Source organism: Equus quagga, chromosome 17 (genome assembly GCF_021613505.1).
Source record: "Equus quagga isolate Etosha38 chromosome 17, UCLA_HA_Equagga_1.0, whole genome shotgun sequence".
NCBI lineage: Eukaryota > Metazoa > Chordata > Mammalia > Perissodactyla > Equidae > Equus > Equus quagga.
The window spans coordinates 50,539,458-50,561,777 of NC_060283.1; the positions used below are offsets into that span (position 1 = coordinate 50,539,458).

Below are 22,320 nucleotides of genomic sequence, written 5' to 3' on the forward strand. Positions count from 1 at the left end.
TTTTGAATGATTTGTTCACTTTTGTGTCCCAATAGCCAAGAGCAATACCTGGAGCATAGTAGGCCCTCAAAAAATATCCATTGAATTAATATTCATCTAGTTTTAGGCATGACCATGGAGCACAGATTGTAGACAAGTTGAATCCAACAAGTAGTAATTTCATCTCTCTCTACACACCTTATATTTACAGACTCTTTCCAAGCTCATTGCCAGCTCTTCTGCTTCCTCAGGTATTCTCCCCCCTGGGGGACTAGTCTTGCAAAATTCTACCAACTTTATGCAATAAAAAATTCAAAGAGTTTAAAAAAAGACGTAAACAGCAAGAAGTAGATCCTCTCACTTTCCTCCTGCCCTGAATTATTTAGAAAGAAGGAAATCTTAGAACTCCATGCTTCCTTCTTCTCCAAGCGTCCCGCTCTCAGTTTGCGTCCTAGATTTCTGGGCTTCGGCAATCCAGTGTTAGGAAATATTTCTGGATGAGGCAGAACATGGGAGTCTCTACCTCTCTCCCCCAATCTAAGTTTTGGTTTGTTGACCCTCTTACTTTTTGCCAATTTTTCAAAGCTTCTCTTCGTAGACCCAACCCAGATGTAGTCTAATTGATACATTCACTGCTTCTCCCAGCTTTTATCTGGTTTTCTGCCTTCAGCACTCCTCATTGACCTCAGTGAAAATGTTTCTTACTTCCTGTCTACCTTGAAACCTGCCCCTTAGCTCTTCCTAGTTCTTATGGTGATGGTACCTCACTGCTTGCATTCATAGCAGTGCCCATATTCTTCCTCTCTTAACTAGATCCCAGGCTGTTAAGAATTTGATCGAGAAACTGATCCTTTCTATCAATGATGCTGTCCTTATTCTCTGTTGGCTCTCATCGTTGTGGTAAGGCTCTTCTTGACCCAGGTCAGGCCTGGGCACAAGGAATGGACAGAGGCTAAAGAGATTGTATGGAGGATGAGGTGGGCAGGGGACAGCTAGTAAGTGACCATTAGATGTAAAGCGTGGTATTATATTGGCTAGAAACACATGCTAAGAGCGGGTCGTGAGGTCTTTGAACAGCCAGGACTCTCAGTGAAAGAGACACTCCTCACAACCTGGAGAGCTGGCCTCTCGGGCTGGAAATCTACTCACTGCATGGTCTCTTTTTATCAATTATTTTATTCCTTTCCCTTCTCTGCTTTATTCTCCCACAGATCATACAAAAGCTGCCCCGGTGGTTAGACTCAATGGAAGTGGGAAAGGAAGAAAGCTGATGTGGCCAAGGGTTTCCTTAGCCTTTCTCCCATATCCACGGCCCACCTTCCCTTTCTAGGAAGGGACCGCTACAGCCCTTGACATCCCTTGGTCAGTCTTTTTCTTAGATCCTGCCTTAGGTGCCCTTTTCTGGCTAGTGGCCTCTGGGGTGGAGTGTGTGTGAGGGGCTTGCTATTCCCTGGGGTGGGAATAAAATTCCTCTCCCCCTCTTCCTCTGTTTTGTGGATTGGAGGGCCAAAGCCTTGACAGATGATGTTTTATTATCAGCAGGTGTTCAGATGCCCTGTAACCAGAGCCTGGATGTGGTCCTTCCTTCATCCCCTCACCTGGAGATGAACCCTGGAGAAGCTCTTCCTTCCCGAGGGTCAGCCTGGTGTCAGAGCTGCTGCCCTTGCCTCCTAAGTGAGCCTGAGGGTATAGCAAACTCAGTGGGAATCTTAAACCCACAGGGTTATGGCTTCCTGCAAGGACCTAGGGATTGTACCAGTGCGGAAACTAAATTAGGTGACCAGGGCCTTCTCTCCTCCTCAGTGAAACTTAGATCCAAAAGAATGTGAGATGTGCCACAGCTAGAAATGATCTGGACGTTTCAGAGAACCTGGCTATCGCCAGGAGAGAGGATAAGAGTGCAGAAATCTGGGCCAGGGCACTAGAAGTCTCAGAATGGAGCTTTTAGCCTCAAGCCTGATCATATCCATTTAGGAAAATTTCCTCCTAATCAGGCCTGTCTCCACTCCTCTCCAGATTCACACCTCTGTCTTTCTCCGGCCCCCTTCTCCTCCCACCCACTCACCTCCCCAGAAGGCGACCACCCTCCTGTGTTGAGATCTGACTTGAGGTGTGCCTTTTAGCCTCCACTTTTTTCTCCCTCTACTCTGTCTTTTTCTGGTATCTCTTTCATGCCTCATTAGGCCTGTTTAATTTCCCATAGGCACTTGGTTTTAGAGTCATCACTGGACAATTTTAAGTCACATCCCTCCATCGCTATCCCAGCCATGGGTTAGGCAGGGCCCTGTTGTGAATGAGGATTTTGAGTTCAACTGGTGGCACATAATTCAGACCTTCTTGCCTTTCTGGAAAGTGACTTCGCATCCAGAATTTTTTCTAGAACCTCAGACTCCCTGGAATCCTTACCCTTCTTTAAACTCAGAGTCCAGGGGGGCCAGGCACTGGTACAGGGTCTGGAGAGCATGTCCCTCAGTGGGCTTGCTGTGCTTGGACTGTGGCAGTCACTGTGGATATTGTATTAAATAATTTTCACTTTTTCGTTCGGATATTTGATTTGATTTGGTTTTCGCTATGTCTTTTAAGATGTTTTGACTATAAAATATTTAATACATACAAAAGAAAATATGACATGTATAAAGTGTAAAGGATAATAAAACAAACCCCGTGTCCCCACTTCTCACTGCATCTTTAAACAGTTGAATGGCATTCAGCCACTGTCCCGCACTTCTTTCCTCTTGGCTCCGTGGGATTAAAAACCGTGGGAAGAGCAGCTGGGGAGCCCCGGGGGTCATTCTGTTCCCTTCTCCACAGAAGTGGCCCCAGGCCTACGCCTGTCTGGTGGGAGTCTAGGCGTTGACTGTCGGTGTTATTTCTAACAGCAAAGCTGTTCAGGACACAGTTTATCGTCCTCAGTTTTCTTCCCCTCAATAAAGTAGAATATCTATTTAAGACACGTTTTCCAAGAGGACCTCGGACAGCTTTGGTTTCTTCTTCTGCCATTTATGTCTCCCTCTGGCCCTTGCCCTCCTTAAACCTAAAGATCTACGATGATTCAGATCGTCCCACGACTTCTTCATTGATTTGTCATCCTGCTCCACGTCGTCTGGCTCCTGCAAGCCCACTGTGTAGAGATAAACTGCCCGGGTTTGCGGCCTCGTTTAGCCACCTGGGCAGAGGAAATGCAGCTTCCCCTCCTCCCTGAGGCATTTGACATTATTCGTATCTTCTACGGCGGATCCCAGCAGCTGTGGGCTCTACAGAATTAAGGTTGTACACACTCCGAACTGGCAGGGAATGTATCATCCGGTAGGGTGTTAATGTACACAAATATACACAGTATGTTATACACAGGTCTCAGTCAGCTCATTTGTGTAAAGTGTTAACTCATGCAATTATTATGCAATTAATTGTGAGGAAGAAAATCCCCTCAATTGCCTTAAGGAACTTTACTGAAAAGGCATAGGGAGCTCTCTCAGGACCTAATTTCAGGATGCCTCACCAGCCTCCCAGGAACTAGAAAGGTAGCTTCTTTCTCTGGGATCTCAAGCTCGCTCATGGCTGCCCCTCACAGCCAACCAGCTGGCTAGTTTGTTTCTGCTTCTACAGACTATTGACTGACACGTGGCTTTGGCTCGCCTTGTCGCTACCTCTGACTGGCTCTATGTGGCCTTTCTAACTAAGCATCCACTGTTATCCAATGAGAGTCTTTACAGGAGGGTTTTTTACCCTGGGGTCCACGGATCCCTTGAGAACCCATGCTTAGAATTCAAGATTTCATGAATTGGATGGGGTAAAAATTGCATTTTTATTTTCATTAACCCATAACTGAAATTTAGGATTTCCTTCTATTATAAATGTAAGCAAAAGCCACCATGGCATTAGCAGCTTCTGTGACTTTGTCACCAACAGAAATCAGATTTTTCATAACATTTTATAGTTGCTGCAGATATCATGAAATATAGTTTATGCTCATCACTATTTGAAATTACGGTGATTTTTAAACCCACTACTAGATCTCGTAATTTAACATGGTAATAAAGAAGCAGATATATATTATGTTACACATTTGGGATTTTTAACATTTGAATGGCATTTTAATTAATTGGTTTCCTTTGTAATCTTATATATTTTATTTTATGCATTTAAGAAGGATTCCCAGCCTTCACCAGACTGCAGAGGAGTCCATGGCACACAGAAAAAGCTAAGAATCCACGCTCTCTGGCTTTGGGGTCACATAGCTGATGGAGAGAATCTGATTGGTCTAGAGATTGAGTTCTCTTGGGTCAGGTGTCCATCCTTGGTCTAATTAGCTGGGTCCAGGGGATCAGGGTCACAGGATCCCCTCGTCCTGCTCTTTCAAGGGGGCCTGTGGGTGAATAGGACGTACTTCCAAAGAAGGGAGCTTATTGGAGCTGGCCACCTTAATTTACCTTGTAGCCATTTGTCTTTGATACAGAGAACGGTTTTCTTCCACAGTCACGTTGTACCATCCATTTGGAAAATATGTGCTATTGATCATCAGAGGAACCAGGCAGTAGAGTGTGGATAGGGCAATATGAATCCAAAAGGAGCCCTACTGATGGTGCTAAGTAGCATCATGTTAGTATGGTAAGAAAACACAGTTAGTGATTGGAATAATAGCAACGTTTTGATGTTGAATGAAAACAGTGTTTTCCCTCCCCCATCTCCCGGATCATGGATCCTGGTAGAGCCACTCTTTCCATACTCATTTTCTCCTAATTATAGGTTGTTCCTGTTCAACGTGTCATGGATGGGTCAATGTATTCATCTAGGCAGTGCAAAGTCCCTACACCAGGAGAACAACATGAAATTTACCACCTGCTCAAAGAGGGGTGAAGGAGATTAACACTGAGGACGTGCGTTCTTCTAACCTGGGGCTGACTTAGGAATTTGAGTGCGGAGATTTCCAGAGAATCTCACTTTCCTTGGACAGTCTCACGCAGATTTCCCTGCAAAACCAACCTCATCCCCCACGTGACACTGTTTCTTCAGCTTTCCTACAGTCGCATCATTAATTCTGATGGATCTGGCAGCGCTGGTTTGGGCTGGGGGCTCTTAATTGGCTGGTTCCTGTGGATTTCCCTCCTGTTTTCAACTCAATGTGCTGTTCTGATTTAGTGGACACACCTTTACCCCAGCCCGACCCTCCAGACCCACCCGTGGTGTGGCTTGTTTGCCTCCAGTGCAGATAAGGGCAGGGAGTTTGGGGGCGGGGCTAGGAAAGCGCAGCCGAGGATGAAAGCTCCTGCCTCCTTCCTGCTGCTCTCTCAAAGCAGGCTATGCTTAGGCCTGTGCCGTAGAACTGAACATATTTTGCCGAACCTGCAATCATTCATTTATTTCTTTGGACCTAGAACAATCTGGCTCAGAGAATGTGCCAAGTAAGTGATTCTTGAATGAATAAATGTATTTGTTTATGTGTCTTGAGACTTTTGTCTTGATTCTGCTTTTGGGACATTATCTCCTGCTATGAAGCAAAGATTTATTCCATATGTATGTGTGTGTAAACATGCACACATACACACCCTTGTTCATTTAATAAAGAACTCGAAGCAGCTTTGAGGATTATCCTTTGACTTGTATTATCTCCCAGTCCTGGAAAACAGGACTGTTTTCTCTTGGCCTATCCCGGAGAGCTGCAGTAGAGTATATTTACTGGAGTCTAATTCAGTATCCCTAGACCTCAGGCTGGCTTGAGCAGGAAGCAGCCTTTGGGATAAGGTCCAGCTCAATGGCAGAGAAGCTCAAACTATGGGGAGCCGTCATCTGAGAATCTCAGGGCACTGAATTGAAAGGTGCTGAGGGCTCAGCACTCCAGGGGTAGCTGTTCCTTCTCTGTGGGGCTTAGGGAGACTCTTGCCTCCCTATCCCCACCTCTCACCCCATCCCCTATCCAAGCCAGTATTCCCTTGCCCGATACCAACCTTTCTTGCTCTTAGAATGCTGTTAGGAACCGCGTTAGAAGGAAAGGACTTGCAGAAATGGCCCTGAGCTTGTGCTGTTTGCCCTAGCTTCAACGCTACTGGGCCGTGGGCATGGGAATCTAGGACTGCAAAAGGGAAAACCAAGAAGTCCCCAGAGTTCCAGCCTCCTTCTTTTTGGACTCAGTGAGAGGTTGGCAGCCAAGGGCTCATATCTTCCTGGGCTGGTCAGAAGAGAGTCCTCAGCCAGGATTGGGATAAACTTCCATCCCAAAGCTCTGCAGCAAATAGAGACTGTAGGCTCCATGAGGGCAGTGGCCATGTCTGAACCCCAAGCTGAATTCCCAGCACATGCTTCAGAGCCTGGCACACAGCAGATACTCAGGAAATATGTGCTGAATGACCCTGAACTCCAGGAGCTCACAGCCTAGTGGGGGAGACAGGAAACAAGTACACAAATAAATAATTGAAAATTGTTATAATTGTTTTGAGGAAAAAGAACAGTGCTCTAAGAGCAAATACTTTAGGTGATATGGTCATGGAGGGCAGAAGAAGTGACATTTAAACCGAGATCTGAAAGATAAGGAGTTACCAGCTGCTTGAAAAGTAGGGGGAGAGAGAGGAGATGCCCATAAGCCCCTGCCATTAGCCGTAATGCTGAGGTGGAAGTCTGCATGCCTGTTATCTAGACTCTTGTAGGCGATTTGTCGAAAAAAGAAGGGTCTACTGTTGATTCATAGCTAGTCTGGTCACCACTACCCCCACCCCACGCCATTCCTTCCATATCCAGCTTTGTTTTATAATGCCTTAGACCTGGTGTCGCTGACGGAACTGAAAGGCTCCAGTGTGCGCCTGGCCCTGAAGAACAATGATTTGTTTCTGTGTCTGACTCCCCAACCAGACTACGAGCTCCTTGAAGGCAGTGAACGCTGTCTTATCCTTAGCACACAGCACGCTCTCTGACATACTCAACGGTGTTGTTTCATGATTGAATTAATAATAGCAGTTAATATTTATTGAGTGCTTTCTATGTGCCTGGCAGTGTAGTGAGCATGTCACATGCATTATCTCATTTAATCCTCATAATAACTCTATAATGCAGGTATTATTATTATTCCCGTTATACAATTACAGAAACTAAGGCTTAGGAAGATAAAGTAATGGACTTGGGATTTGAGTGGAAGCAATTCAAATCCAGAGCCCACACTACTTTGCCGAATTGAAGTGCTTCTTCTGGTTGCTTCACGTGGCTGAGATTGCCCGGAACTCTCAAGGGCATGGAATTAATATGTTATATACATTATCTCATTTAACAATCCTCACAAGAACCTTCGCTGATAGGGATTAGTTTACTCATTTTATAGAGAGAAGATCGAGGTTCGGAGAGAGTATGTCACTTGGCCAAGATCATAAAATGAATATGTAAGTGGTGGACTTATTTTCAGAGCTGGGCCCATGTGACTCCAGATGCCGTGCTCTGTCCCCATTCTCTGCTAACTCCAGTCACCCAGTCACCCAGGAATCTGCTCCACTGACTGTGTTCAAGTCCATTAAAGGTTGTCCAGACCTGTTAGGAGCTGAGAGTCTGTTCCTAAAGAGGGAACTGAGTGGAGAACAGGCAGAGGAGAGTGGGGTAGTAGAGACTTTCTTATCCTTTTAAAAAATTTAGATAAAATCCGCATATCATAACATTTACTAAAAAGAGTACAGTTCAGTGGTTTTATAATATTCACAAGGCTGTGCAACCATAACTACCATCTAATTCCAGAACCTTTTCATCACCTCAAAAAGAAAGCCTGGACCCATTTAGTCATTCTCCGTTCCCTCCTTCCCCCAGCTGTTAGGAATTACTAATCTACTTTCTGTCTCTGTGTGGATTTGCCTGTTCTGAGTATTTCATAGAAATGGAATCATACAGGATGTGGTCTTTTGTGTCTAGCTTCTTTCACATAACATTGTTTTCAGGGTTCATCTGCTGAAGCAAGATTCAGTACTTCATTCCTTTTTATGGCAGATTAATATGCCATTATATGGATATACCACATTTTGTTTATCTGTTGATCAGTTGATAGACAGTTGGGTTATTTCTACTTTTGAGTTATTATAAATAATGCTGCTATGAACATTCCTGTGGAAGTGTTTGTATGACATGTATTTTCAATTCTCTTGGACGTAAAACTAGGAATGCAATTGCTGGGTCATATAGTAACTCTATGTTTAACTTTTTGAAGAACTGCCAAATTGTTTTTCATAGTGGTTTATCTTTTATTAGTAAACTTTTTAAAGCAAAGTATAAGTTGCGTACCAAAAAGTGCCATACAACTTGAAGCATTATTGAAACATAAGCATACAACTTGAAGAATTATTACAAAATGAACATAGCTGTGTAATCAGTACCCAAATCGAGAACTGGAAAATTCCCTGTACTCAGTACCTACCCCCTCCAAAGAGTAACCACTATCCTGACTTCTAATGTGACAGATTAATTTTGCCTGTTTTGAACTTCATGTAAATGGAACCATGTGGTATACATTCTTTTGTGTCTGACTTCTGTCACTCAACAAAGTGTTCATGAAATTTATCCATGTCGTTGTGTGTAGCAGTACTTTGCTAATTTTCATTTCTGTATAAGACTTCATCGTAAGACGGTGCCACGATTGATCCATGCTTTTATGTTGGATATATACACACGAGTGGAATGGTCGTTTCAGAGTTACGCATATGTTTAGACTTAGTAGATACTGCCAAACAGTTTTCCAGAGTGACCATGTCAGTATACTCACAGAAGCAGTATGTGCAAGTTCTGGTTATACCACATCCTTGTCAACACTTGTGTTGTCTACCTTTTTCCTTTTGGCCCTTATACAGAATATGTAGTGGTATCCTGTTGTGGTTTGAACTTCCCTAATGACTAATGAGGTTTTGTACATTTTCATGTAACTATTGGTTATTTAGATATGACCAAGCCCTTTGTCAGTTTTCTCTTGGGTTATTGGTCTTTTTCTTATTGAATTTTAAGAGTTCTTCACATATTTTGGAAACAAGTCCTTTGTTGGTTATGTAAATTGCAAATATTTTCTCCCACTCTATAGCTTGCTTTTTTGCTCTCTTAATTGTCTTTTAGTGAATGGGTGTTCCTAATTTTAATGTAGTCCAATTTATCAGTCTTTTCTTTTATGATTTGTGTCCTATTAAGAAATCTTTACCTACCTAAAGTCATGAAGATGAGGCCCCTATCACAAGGGGGTGTGTGTGTGCGCGCGCGTGTGTGTGTGTATGTGTGCGAGTGTGTGGGGGGAGGTGGGGCATCACCCTACAGAGTAAGACTTTGTGGGGTGGAGAGGACCCTGTGTCACCCTATAGGGAGCAGGCAGCAGGCGGCGTGGGGGCAGGGAGCCCATGAGATCACAGCCGCCACAGGCTGTGTTCCCAGCTGTCAAGCGTGTAATCTGGAGTGAAAGGGAATCCCTTTGGTGGTAGAGGTCCTACAGAGAATACTGCCGGGTCCTCTAAATCACCTCTGCCCTGCAGACCCAGCTGACTGTCCTCTCTTCTCCGCTAAAACGGGAAAAAATCAAGTATGCGCTCCCGCGTACTGCTCGTGGCACAGGGCAGGGATGGAGGGCGCCTGGAGCAGGATGCCTGCCTTAGAGCTCTGATTTTCTTTTTGCTATTAAACCTGATGCTTTTTTCTTCCTGATTTCTACCACGTTGTTTCATTTCCATTTGGAAAAGAATGGTGAGATGGCCGGATTTGAGGCACGTGCTAAACTGTCCTTCAGACTGGTTGTCTCCCTGATCGGCTGGTCGGAGCCCCTCCCTGAGCTGGAGCCCACAGGAGCTGCTTGTTCTCCTTGGAGAAGCAGAGGGAGCAGAGAAAAGAAGGAATGAGAGTTGCTACTGCACTTTCTGAGGGGCTCTGAGGATTTGTCCCCCCCAGGAAACCACTTTCGTCCCCCCAGCCCGTTGGCTGCTTGTTAGTCGCTCCCCAGACTAGAAAGCCACGGTTTGTACTGGGGCTGGGTGGGGCTTCAGGGGCAGTTTAGGCTCTGGCCCTCCAAAGGGGAGGGGGTGGTTATGAAGCAAGCAAAGGGTCACAGCTTAGGCTGTACCATTTGCTTGTCACCTTGAGAAGTTCCACCTTGTCTAGCAAAACCTCCTTTCAGAGGCAGCCACCACAAAGGGCTCTTATGAGAGCAGAGGCCCCTGCCCCCACCTTCACTTCCACTCCCTTTCCCATTATTTTTCTTTTGGGGCAGAGCTGAGGGGCCTTCCTGCTATGACTTTGAGGGGCTGTACTTATTTTAAAAGGAGATTTAGAGTCTAGAGTCTCCCCATAGCAGAGAATCACTTTTTTGATTTTCCAGTCCCATTGGAAGATGCTCAAGGCGTTAAGTAAGGCTTTCCTTCTCTGGAGGGAATTTTGTCTTTTCCCTCTATCAGCCTCTTGGGCTGTTTGGAGATTTAAGAAAGGAGGTGAGAGCTAGCTTTTAGTATGACTAGACCTCATAAGAGGGACCCAGCCTCTGTCTGGGGAGGGGGCTGTGGGGGTGGGAGGGAGAAATGGATATCTCACCGGGCAATTCTGGGAGGCGTTACACTGAGGAGGTGCAAGGGTGTGTTCTGGAGTTTGGCTCCCTGGGTCTCTTCCTTCCCGCTTCTGCTACTTTCTAGCTGGGGCCTTGGTCAAGTTCCTTAACCTCTCAGAGCCTTTGTTTTCTCATGTCCAGAATGAGAATGATTTTAGTGCGTAGCTGATGGAGATTAATTGAGATAACTCATTAACATGCCTAGTCTAGTACACCTCGAAAGCATTCCAAAATGTTAATCTTACTAATATTAGTCAAGCCTTCTATTTGGACCTCTCTTTATAGTCTTTCTTCCCGTCTCCCTTCTCTTCTGACAATGCAGTTCAGGGAGCTGGTTAGGCCTCAAGCAGACCCAGAAAAATCTGAATAATCTAAGTAGAACTGGACTTTATCTTGAACTGTTTGGAACTCTGTACCTATCTTATCTCCAGAATATTTCCAGCACCATGAGAGAGAGTGAGGCAGCCAAATTATCCCATTTTGAAGGGCAGCCACAAAGAAGGGGATTTGGTGATTTGACTAGATTGCATCCTTGCATGCTTGAGAGTACGGATGTATGCATGCATCCATTCTCCCACCTTGTTTTTAAAAGGGAGGAAGGACAAGACGGACTGTAATTAATTTGCAAGGTCCCAGACACAAGATTAAGTTCGGGCTTCTCGGTGTTTTTCCTTTAGCAGAGTGCAGCGCTGGTGGGTGGGTGCTCGGGGGCCAGAGGCTGACGGGAGAGCGCGGTGAGGTCAGCAGTGGCAGGGCGGAATGGTTGGGGGCTTTGTGCGGCACAGACCCAAACAAAGCTAAACCAGACCAAACACGGGAGCAGCGTGAGCTGTCTCGTCGACTGCACATGGGATCTTCAAGGGCAGCGTGCCTCGTGTACTTGGGCTACTGTGTTCTCTCCCCAATCACCAAGGTTTGTGATCAGTGAACTGAGGGAACGCAGAGGAGTCTTCTGTGCAGGACAAAACAGAGGGACCCCTCAGGCTTGGATCTTGCCTGACACTCAGAAACAGCTCATCCAAGTGAGCCGCTGTGGAAAGATCTGAAGTGGGAGAAGGGAGGGTGAGCTGGTTGTCTTTTTAAAACCTGGGCGCCACCACCATATCTCTTTTCTCTGTCTTAGTCACATTTCTTCTCTCAGATTCTGAAGAAACTGTGAGATTAATCCCATCAAGAACCATTTGGCTGTTAACCATTTGGATGACATGCCTACCTGTAGATTATGTTTCTCTCCTTTCCACAGAGCCTTTATTGAGCATATATTGTTTTAAAATGGAAATGGCACAGCAGAGCCTCTTGCACAAGTCACATTAGGGAGCAGGAAATGGTGGTGGGAAAGGGTGCCTGGGTGAAGCGTTGGACCAGTTGGGCTCCGAGGAATACTTTTGCTAAAACTTTTTGAGGAGCCAGCTGTTAGTGCTTTGTGTGCTTTTTAGCTTGACGCTCCACTATTATATCCACCCCCCAAAAAGGGTGAGGCGAGGGAAAATGAAACCTTGGCCTCTTGGGTGGGTCCTGAACATTGGGAGAGTGAGGGAGAAATTGAGAAGCCACAAGAGCAGCTTTGAGGAAATAAGGGGACATAGTATATACTGAGCAGGAGTCAACCTTTACAAATGTTACCTCATGTAATCCTTCTGTCAGTCTCACAAAAGTGGGTATTGGTCTCATTTTCCTGGTGAGGGAGCAGCACTGAAAGAGGTTAGTAACATAGCTGCTAACTGGCAAAGCCAGGACTGAAGCCAGGACCTTCTGATACAAAAGCCACGTGGCCTTAGTCCTTCCCAGAGTCTGAGGAGGGGCTTATATGGCGATGGTGGACAGTGACCTGCCCACAGGTTACGGCTAGGATTTCCGTGACTGTATCTCTGCTCTGTCTGGGCTTTGATTAGTCACTGAATTTTCAGAAGGTCGTGTGCTTCGGGATGCAGTGGGGAAAGGTTAATCATTGGGTCAGACCCTGGCCTCTCTGCGCACAACAGCATTAGGGCATTTCGTGGGCCTCCTTGGCACTGGACTGGGGCCAGGCAAGAAAAGTCTCAGTGTGTCTCAAAAAGGGGAGGGACAGACATTTCTTGGGTACTTGTTGTACTCTCTCATTTAATCCTTTTTTGAGGTGGTGTTAGTTTCAGTCCCTCCGCCCATCTTTCCACCCCATCTCTGTCTCTCTCAAAATAAGACATTGATTAAGTATAATAACTTGCCCAAAGTGTCACAGCAACAAATAGGAGACCTCAGGTACAAATTCAAGTCTTCAAGACTCTACAGACAGAACTTAAAGCTTGTTTCTAGTTCTTTTTTTTTTTTCTAGGAGTTTTTTTTCCTTATTCCTGGATAGTCTTGCTTCCTCCTCTTTGAGTGAGAAGCCACTTTCCGCTTTCTCCTTTTAAACCTTGATACTTCCCTTGGGCAGTGGGTTCACCCTTCCTTCTGACTCTCACCCTGACTGTCAAAACTGGGTCTACGTTGCAGGGCCCCAGGCCATCTCAAGTTATCTTTGATTAAGGGATTTTATTTGAGGTTAATGGCTCATCCCTCTGTAACATCTGCCTTATGCCCTACAGTGGTGTTATCCTTGACTCCTCTCACGTCCTCCACCCAATCCATCAGCAAATCCTGTTGGCCATACCTTCAAATAGATCCAGAATCTGATCACTCTCACCACCTCCACTGCTATCACCCTGGTCCAAGTAGCATCATCTCCCGCCTGGTTATTGTGACAGCCTGCTAGCTGATCTGCCCACTTCTTCTCTTGTCCCTCTGCACTCAGAGAGATCCCTTTACACTGTAAATCAGATCTTTTCGCTCTTCTGTTTATGAGCTCTAGTGGCTTCCCATCTTACAGAATAAAAGCTAATGCTATCTCACGATTTCAAATCAACACACAGATACATGTGGATACCGCCCATGTTCTTCCTCTGATGTAGGGTGACCATCTAATTTATCATCCAAATTGGGACACTTGCAAGAGAGAAAGGGAGCTTTGTTAAAAAACAACAATAAGCATAACCTGGGACCGACCCAGGCAAACTGGGAATCTGGTCACTTGACCCAGATAGCCATACAGATCATTCTCTCTTCCCTTTAGGTCTTTTTAAAATGTCACTCTCTCAGTGAGGGTTTCTTTGACCTCTGTTTAAAATTGCAGTGCATCCATGCCCCATCCCATAAAGCCTGTGCTGATTTATTTTCCTCCATGGTGCCGTCACCATCTGATGTTCTGTGTGTTTGAATTAGCTATGTATTTGTTGTTGGTCTCCCCTCTCTAGAATGCAAACTTCAAGAGGGCAGGGGATGTTTATCTCTTTTGTTCAATATCCTATATCCCCAGCATCTAAATCATCCTGAGCACCATAGGTGGTCAGTAAATATTTGTTGAATGGATGGATTGGGGGGGGGGGGTTCTATTTCTTGAAGAGTCTTTCTCATTAAAGTCCCCTTCCTAAACCATTTTTCTCATTCGTCTCTTTGAGAGCTTAGAAGAGTATAACTGCTCCTCCCGCTAAGAGGAGCTAATGATGAAAATTACCGTGATTTCCTAGACTGAGACTTGGGCTCCCTAGGGAAGGAAGTTTGTATCCAGTACCGGCAGAGTTTACCAGATTTCAAGAGGGAGGAGAGAAATTCTTACCCTTAGGAAGTCGCATGTTGGGGGCCCTGCCCTGCGGGTGTGATATTGTGCCGGTCAGTGTCAGGGCCTGAGGGCTGTGCCAGCTTCTGGAGCTGGTGCCAGAACCAAAGACCTGCTCATGGCTGATGCTGGGGAGCTCCAGTTTGCTCATTTCCCTTTTTCTTCTATTAAATCTGTACGCTCAGCCTGTGGGCCCCTGTTGAGTAGGGTAAGCAGTACTTTTCTTTACCCAGGACTCTAAAGGTTTCTTTTCTGAAACAGCCTCAGAGGAAAGGAGGGATGAGATGGAGGTGAAGGGTGGGAGTGAGAAAAGATCAGATTTCTTAGTTCTAGTGGGAAGTGGCAGTTGTGATCTCTCCAACAGATCCTGTTGGGGTCCAAGAGTAGGAGGGAGTCTTGGAATTTCTGGACCACTAGGAATGAGTTTTAGACCTGATGAAGATGGAAGCTATCACAAAGAGGGGAGTTTGGGCCCTAGGACCAGTAGGGGCTGCACTGGGACAAGAGGGGAAATGAAACGCCCTCTAGGATTTCTGTAAGTTTGGTTTTCCTAAAGCTTCTGATATGGCCGTAGAGCAGGGCCAGAGTCCTACTGAACTGGAGATGGGAGAGTAATATAGCTCTTGTGACCATTGAAAAGTCACAGTACCAGTGGTGAGTGGTGAAGAGGTACGAAAAGAGTTTGCACGAATGTAGCTGAGAGCCTGAACAGGGAAACTAGAGGAAGCTTCTGATGCCTCGTTGTTGTATTAATAATAGTTGGGAGTAAGGAAGCCTTGGCAAGCAGTTGTACAGTGGAGAAAGCTACTTGGTGAAACAAGAGGAAATTCGCACGGGCGGATCCTTAATTCAGAAAAGGAAGCCCTTTGCAAGCTGGTGGGTGTGCATTTCGCCTTCTAGTCTCATTTCCCGGGAGACCCGTCCGCGCGTCCCCTTCTCACACCTTGTGCCTCAGATACTTCCAACATGTTCAAAGTCTGAAACCTTGCACGGCTTGACTTGATGGCACCACCTCCGAAGCTTTCTGCAGGATTCTCAGTCAGAATTCGTCCCTTTCTTCTTCTCTGGGTTCCTAACACCCTGTGTTTATAACTCTGCTGGTGCATAATGCTTGGGGGAAAAACCCATATATCTGCACTTTTCCCAATGTGAATATAAACTCTCTGAGGCGGGGCCTCTGCCTTACTTGTCTTTGTACTAGCTCGTCTTGTTCTGAGGAGGGAAGGACGGGTGCCTCCATCTCCCCTCCCCCAGTCCTGCAGTGCCTGGCACACAGTAGAATCTCGGTCACTCTCTCGCTGAGTAGAATTGATTCTAGGTTAATCAAACGAACACATTATACAGTAGACTGACCTGTCTCTTCTTCCCTCCTCGCCCTGGGCAGTGACCCGCTTGGTGGCTGGTACACCTTGCTCCTGGCTCAGTCCTACTTACAGCAGAGCATTCCTGTTTGCTTTTCCTCATCCTGCCTCCAGCCTTTTCCCTTTGATCTCTGCCACCCGCCCCACTCGCCCCTGCCATTGTCCTGCCCAGGAGCTAACCGTTTCTCCTTGCCACGCTCAGGCCTCTCCACCTCTCTTCCCTAGCATATTCTGAGCACGATGCCCAAGGAATCAGGGATGACGGGGAAGCTAGAATAAAGTAAAGGCATGGCCTCTTAGCCCCTGGGCTTCCAGTTAGGGCCTGCTGCCTCCTTTTTGTCTGCTCACCTGTTTCTTGTCACCTGAGGGACCTTGTTCCTGAGCTGGATGTGGATATCGTCAGATGATCTGTGGTGTGAGGGATTAAGGATTATAATCCTGGGAAAGGCTGTATTGCCTTTTGACTAAAATTCTGCTGTTCAGAGAAGAAAATAGGGTCATCATTCTATGAGTGGGCCCCGAAGCCACACTGTCTGGATTCTAATCCTGCTCCACCACTTACTAGCTGTGGCTACATCAGTAAGATGGGGTTATACTGTTGCCTGCCCTGTTGAGTCATTCACAAACAGTCATTGAGCCTACAATGGGCGAGGTTGTTCTAGGTGCCAGGGAAACAGCAGTGCATAAGACAAAAATGGGTTAATGCATTTAAATACTTAGAACCGTGTCAGGCACATAGTAAACATGCAGCAAATGTCGCAGTATTCTCTTCCCAGTACCTTTCTGAGAACAGCTTCTCAGGTGGGATAAGCTTTGGCAGCAGCCTCAGGACCAGGCCTCTCTGAGAATGGGGGGCTGGAGGGTGGGCTAATCCGTCCTTTCTAGATTTGGGCTTAGGTTCAAGACAGCACTGGCTTTAGTGGCCTTTCATTGCTGGCCCTTCGTTTTCAGACTGAATACATGAGCCGGCTAAAGATCACCCTGGGAAATTTACGAGTCTGTTTAGTTCCATAGAAAGGGCAGGAAGAGGTGACCCTGGACTGCCGAGATTCTGCCCAGCCCATTTGTACAAACAGCACAGCGCCTACCCAGCCATGTATGGATGACCCCAAGAGAGGCCACGTCTCTTGAGCAACGTGAAGGGAGGTGCTAGATTCATGAGCTATAAGGAAGAAAGACAGGTTTTGGCTGCTCCACTATCAGGCTCTCTGGCTGTAGAGGGCCTTCTGCTGGAGGAGGTGGCTTAGAGCTTGGAGAGCTGAACCAAGGGAGGAGAGCGGGGTGAGGTGGAGGTGTGCGGCCTCATCGTTTGCCTTCCCTGTTTCCGTTCGTTCCTCGGGGAATGCTGCTGAAGAGGGCTGAACTCCTAGTTGTGATTACTGCCCAGAAGTAAAGTTTGGACTCAAGCCTCCTGATTCATTGTCTGTGGTTTCCAGTGAAAGTTCAAAACTGATAACGTCTTTATGGGGATAGAGTTGGAGTAGAAATGTATGTTTCCTGGGGATCAATGAGTTTTTCAGCTACCACCATACTTAGGGAAAGGTAACTGGATCATCTTGACTATGGTTCAGCAACTACTTCGCTGCTTCTCCCACCTTCTCTCTTCCATCCTTTTCCCACAATAGGTTTTCAGAAATGAACACCCTGGGCCAGCCCAGTGGCACAGTGGTTAAGTTCGCACATTCCGCTTCGGTGGCCTGGGGTTTGCCAGTTCAGATCCCGGGTGTGGACCTATGCACTGCTTGTCAAGCCATGCTGTTGCAGGCGTCCCACATATAAAATAGAGGAAGATGGGCATAGATGTTAGCTCAGGGCCAGTCTTCCTCAGCAAAAAGAGGAGGATTGGCAGCAGATGTTAGCTCAGGACTAATCTTCCTCAAAAAAAAAAAAAAGAAATGAACACCCTTATACCCCAGAGAAAGTGCCCTTGACAAGAGATATGGGTCAATCTAGGATTCTTGGGTTGGTTCCCATATGAGCTGCTGGCATGGCTTCCCTTGGAGACGGCTGAGAACTGTGACGATTTGCATGCATGGGGACAAATGAAGTCGTTCTGGGCCCTTTCCAAGATTCTGAAGTGCAGCCAGGTTTGGGACCACTGGACACCATACTCGTTCATCTCATTTGTATTGCACTCTCTTCAGTCTTGGCCAGTATTTCAGCTCAGTTCAGCTGAGAATATGAAACTTGAACTGGGCAAAGCATTTTGCTGTGGATTTACATCCACAGTTCATTCCATGGTGAAGGAAACAGATAAATATAGTATGATTATAGCAGTGTTTTGCAACTTTTTTTTTCATTATTTCATTTCATTTTCATTATCATTTCAAAGGCTCCCTAAGGAACCTTTTATTTTTTTCTTAATCACCCCCCCAAGGAAATTTTAATTCTACAGATTACCAAAATTATGTTTATGTTTATGTATTTCTGTGCTTTTACTTTAAAGAGTAAGACTTTTTTCATCCTTCAAGAACCAGTTTTCAGGGGCTGGCCCTGTGGCCAAGTGGTTAAGGTTCCCTGCACTCGGCTTTGGCAGCCCGGGTTCACAGGTGTGGACCTGCTCCACTCATTAGCCATGCTGTGGAGGCATCTCACATACAAAGTAGAGGAAGATTGTCATGGATGTCAGCTCAGAGCTAATCTTCAAGAAAAAAAAAAAAGGAGAGAGATTGTCAGCAGATGTTAGCTCAGGGCGAATCTTCCTCCAACGCTTTGTAAACTTTGTTTCTTCCATCTCCTCTGACTGAACATCACAACTTCATAATTTTTTCTTGTCTTTCAATTCCCATTTCGCGCTCTCTGCCCCATCCTGGATTTCATCCTTTTTCTCTCTCTAATATTTAGAATATTTGGAAGTTTATAAATGAATTTAATTAAAATAGTAATCTGTACAGCTTAGGGACAACTTAGGGAAGATAATTTCCTAAAACTGTCCCCTAAGAGGTCATCCCTGTGGAAGGAGGAGCCTAGAGACCTATGGGGTATTCATGGGAAAACATAATAGACCTCAGTATTGGGGGAAATAAAGATACGCATTTGGAGTTACCTTTCAGAGGAGATGCCTCCCAAGAGGTCTTTATATTGGTCCCAACAGGCTTGGATATGGATGCCCCATATTGGAGCTAACTCTTTTTTTTAGGGAAATGTTTCATTATTTTATTATTATTATTTTATTGAGGTTGTAATGGTTTATAACATTGTGAAATTTCAGATGTACATTATTATTTATCAGTTTCTGTATAGACTGCATCGTGCTCACCACCAATAGTCTAATTTTTATCCGTCACCCTATATATGTGCCCCTTTACCCCTTTCGCCCACCCCCCGACCCTTTCCCCTGGTAACCACTAATCTCTTCCCTTTGTCCATGTGTTTGTTTATTTTCCACATATGAGTGGAATCACACGGTGTTTGTCTTTCTCAGTCTGGCTTATTTCACTTAACATACTACCCTCAAGGTCCATCCATGTTGTTGCAAGTGGGACAATTTTTGTCTTCTTCTGGATCCAGCTTCTTTATATAAATTCTTTTGGGGTTGATGCCAGTTCTGCCAGTGGAATATCAAGTCACTTTTCTCTGGCCGTTCAGTGTAACCAATGACAGCATTTCCTGTCCCCTATAGAAACTACCAGAGGCATGCAGTGTTGGTGATGGGAGACCCTTTGTCACGAACCTACAGAATCTGTATTTGGCAGTCACCAGACGAGAGGTCCAAGTGAGACAGGAGCATCAAGGCACTGGTGAGTGGTCGCAGGGGTACTTGTCTCCCTGAGCTTAGGGTTAGGGTCTAGGTTTGTGATGTCCAATACAGTAGCTCTAGCTGCTTGTGACTATTTAAGTTTAAAGTAATAAAAATGAAATAAAATGAAAAATTCATTTCTTCATTTGCTCTAGCCCCATTTCAAGTGCTCAACAGCTACATGTGACGAGCGGCTACCAAGTTAGTGCAGATATAGAACATTTCCATCATTGCAGACAGTTCTGTTAGAACTGGTCTAGGTGCTAAGGAGAATTAGTGGAAGAACCAGGAGAAAGATTAATCTCCCTGCCTGAGACATGTCAGGAAACGTGTAGAATAACAGTTGTCTATTTTGAGTCCAGGAAACTCTTGTCTTACCTGGTGAAAGTGGGCCCGGGGGATCGTCACAGTAGAAACAGGGCTTTCCGAAAGCCAGCTGGAAGTTGGATTTGTGGCTGCTTCTGCCTACTTACATGTTAGAACCAAACCCTGGCCTGTTATCAAAATGCTTGGTAAATGCCAGCGTCTTTCTGGTAAGAAGAAGGCATTTATCACTATCCTCCCTGATCTTTCTGATGTCAGGAGAGCCTCAGACCTCAAGCAGCGCCTCCCCGCAAGGACCTGATAGCCAACTTCTGAACCAGCCCGAAGAGCCGGACTCCTCAGCACCATCCCTCCCAGCGCCAGAGAAAAAGCCCACAGTGAGTCCTGAGCAGCTTCCTGGATGGCATTCTGAGAGCTGGCGGAGTCTGCACCGACAGCCACCAAGCCAGTGGTCCCTGGAATTGCCACCTAGTTGATACCGCCTTAACAATATTGGGGGCTGTTTGTCACCAGGCTTCCGCATGGTGGATTTCCAGATGGAGAGTCATGGTTTTCACATCTTCCCATGCTGTCTCCTCTACAGTTCTTGTGCTGAATGATGGACCTTGACTCCTTTTCTACCTTATCCCACCTCCGGTGATGGTCTCCAAGGCTCTTCCCTGGGGAAGAAGGGATGCACATGTCTCCTGCATAGCATCTCATATAGCATTCACTGCCTGACATAGACTTCAGAACACCCGTGTCAGCCCCTTCAAGAAGGCCTCACCCTAGCCAGAGCCATGGGACGAAGGAAGTTCCTTTCCTAACTTAACTGGAACTGTTGAAAACCTCTATTAACGTGGGTTACTTTTTTTTCTAGGGTACTTCAGGCCCCATGCAGAGACTTCAGCTGTCAAAGGCCAAGAGGAAGAAGCTAAGGGGGCTCTTCAGTTAACCTGTCACTTTCTCAGCTGCTGAAGATGGAGTTGGAGAATAGTGTCACCTTGAAAGGAATTCCGTGGCAGCCGTCTATCTGACACAGTTATACAGTCAGAGGCCCCACTGAAGGAGCCAGACAACTGAAGTTCATGTTGACAGGCACCTGAATGGGTACCGTTAACCGAGGGAATCTTGGCTCCAGCCCCCTGGGCTTTGGCCTTCCCTATCCAATTGGAAGCCAGTCTCTGGGAATCCCATGTTCTCCTCCTTTTGGTGGAGGTTCTCTAGACACCATGGACTTTAGGTATATAGGGCAAGTCAGCAAAAAGGCACAACCTGCTTAGGAAGCCTTGGCTACCTCTCTCAAGAGTCCCTAGCCAGTCCCAGGGGCTCCTCAGAGACCCTCTTCTCTCTTTAGCATGGAATAAAAACCACTCACCTCCCCTTGCTTTTGAGAGCGCTTATTCTGTGGAACACATAACCCACTGCACTTTGCTGGGCCCCACCCCACTGTCTTCTCTGGATGAAACCTGAGCCCTCAGTCCAGTCCTTCAGTCGTTATGCTTCTCTGAGGTGGCCGGTGCCGAGCTTTTGTTTGGGAACTTCGTCCTGAAAACTCTCTCCATGGTGGGCACAGGGCAGAACAGGTGGCTGCTCTCTCCTTTGTCCAACTTGATGTGGGTTTTTTGGTGTGTTACCAAGGCATAGATGATAGGTTAAACCACAGTAGGGGATTAAAATGAGAAAGAGCTCAAGCACTAGGACCAAGGTAGTTTCCCACTGGAGTGGGAGAAAAATGAATTTTACTTTCCCCTCCTTCACTCCACTTCAAATAACATGGTAACTAGAAGAACTAGGAAAGACAGGATGACAGGGAACAGGAAATGGCCACACGAGTTCTCTGGGATGACAGAATTGACCTGTAGAATGAATCGTGCTTAGCGAGAGAAAATGTAAAGGCTGTAGGATAGGCAGAGCCTTAGACAGTTGGAAAGTCAACTCTGACAAATCTAGCAAGACTTAGCAGACCAGTGTTGGCCAAGTCCCTTGGCCTTCTCCGTTAGGCTTTCCTCTCTAGGTAAGACCCTATGCGACATTACTTGGAGAGAGGAATTGTTAGGTGGAGGAAGGGGTCAAGGTCAGAACCCACAGAGGGCTTTTCTGCTTTATTTATGGATGATGGTCAAGTGCCTGCTCCTTCACATATTCTCTAGCTGGGACTAGTGTTTCTGTCCTCATGTCAAGTCATGGGAGAGAGGACAATCCAAGCAGTAATAATGATCATAATAAGAACAACACAATGATAAAGTTCCTGAGCAGTTAGTGTATACTAGGTACTCTAATAAGCGCCTGACATTGAATCCTCACAGCATCACATGAGGAAGATACTGTTAAGCCACTTGGAAATGGAGGCTTGAGGTGATTAAGTGACTTACTTAAAGGTCACACAGCTAATGAGTAAGAGCCAGAATTTGCACCCAGACAGCTGAGTTCTTAACTGAGTTATATACATTACTGAAAACATTTTCCAGGAGCGATGTGAGGTCCTTCTCTCCCGTCTTCCACGGTAACATCCTTCTCCCATGACCTTGCCTCCTTTCAGGAGGATGTTCTTGTCTCCATTGGCTCTTCAGGGCAGGAGCCTTCGAGGACATCAGGACTGGGCCCCATGCCTTGCCTGCTGGCAGAGTCTGAAGGCTCCATCAGGGCTGATTCCCAGTTGCTGCTGGTAACTTTCTTTACCTCCAGACCACAGAGCCCCCGGGTGCACCCCATGGTCGTGACTGTCATCGAAGTGAATGAGGAACTATGTAAAAATCTATCAGATGGCTCCCTT

General features: G+C 46.0%; 1 protein-coding gene across 7 annotated transcripts in view; it reads left to right on the plus strand.

The window, feature by feature from the left end:
* NHEJ1 (non-homologous end joining factor 1) overlaps nucleotides 1-21,133 on the plus strand; it is a 75,982-nt gene extending 54,849 nt beyond the window's left edge. For 3 of the 7 annotated variants that reach the window (XM_046644918.1, XM_046644917.1, XM_046644914.1), the window contains exons 6-8: nucleotides 19,125-19,242; nucleotides 19,824-19,942; nucleotides 20,425-21,131. In XM_046644918.1, the coding sequence (XP_046500874.1) occupies nucleotides 19,125-19,242; nucleotides 19,824-19,942; nucleotides 20,425-20,499 (312 nt within the window). In that variant the 3' untranslated portion in view covers nucleotides 20,500-21,131. Of the gene's footprint in view, nucleotides 1-19,124; nucleotides 19,243-19,823; nucleotides 19,943-20,424 lie in introns of all 7 variants that reach the window. The other 4 variants (XM_046644919.1, XM_046644916.1, XM_046644915.1 and 1 more) reach the window with 4 other exon arrangements.
* The last annotated feature ends 1,187 nt before the right edge of the window (nucleotides 21,134-22,320 follow it).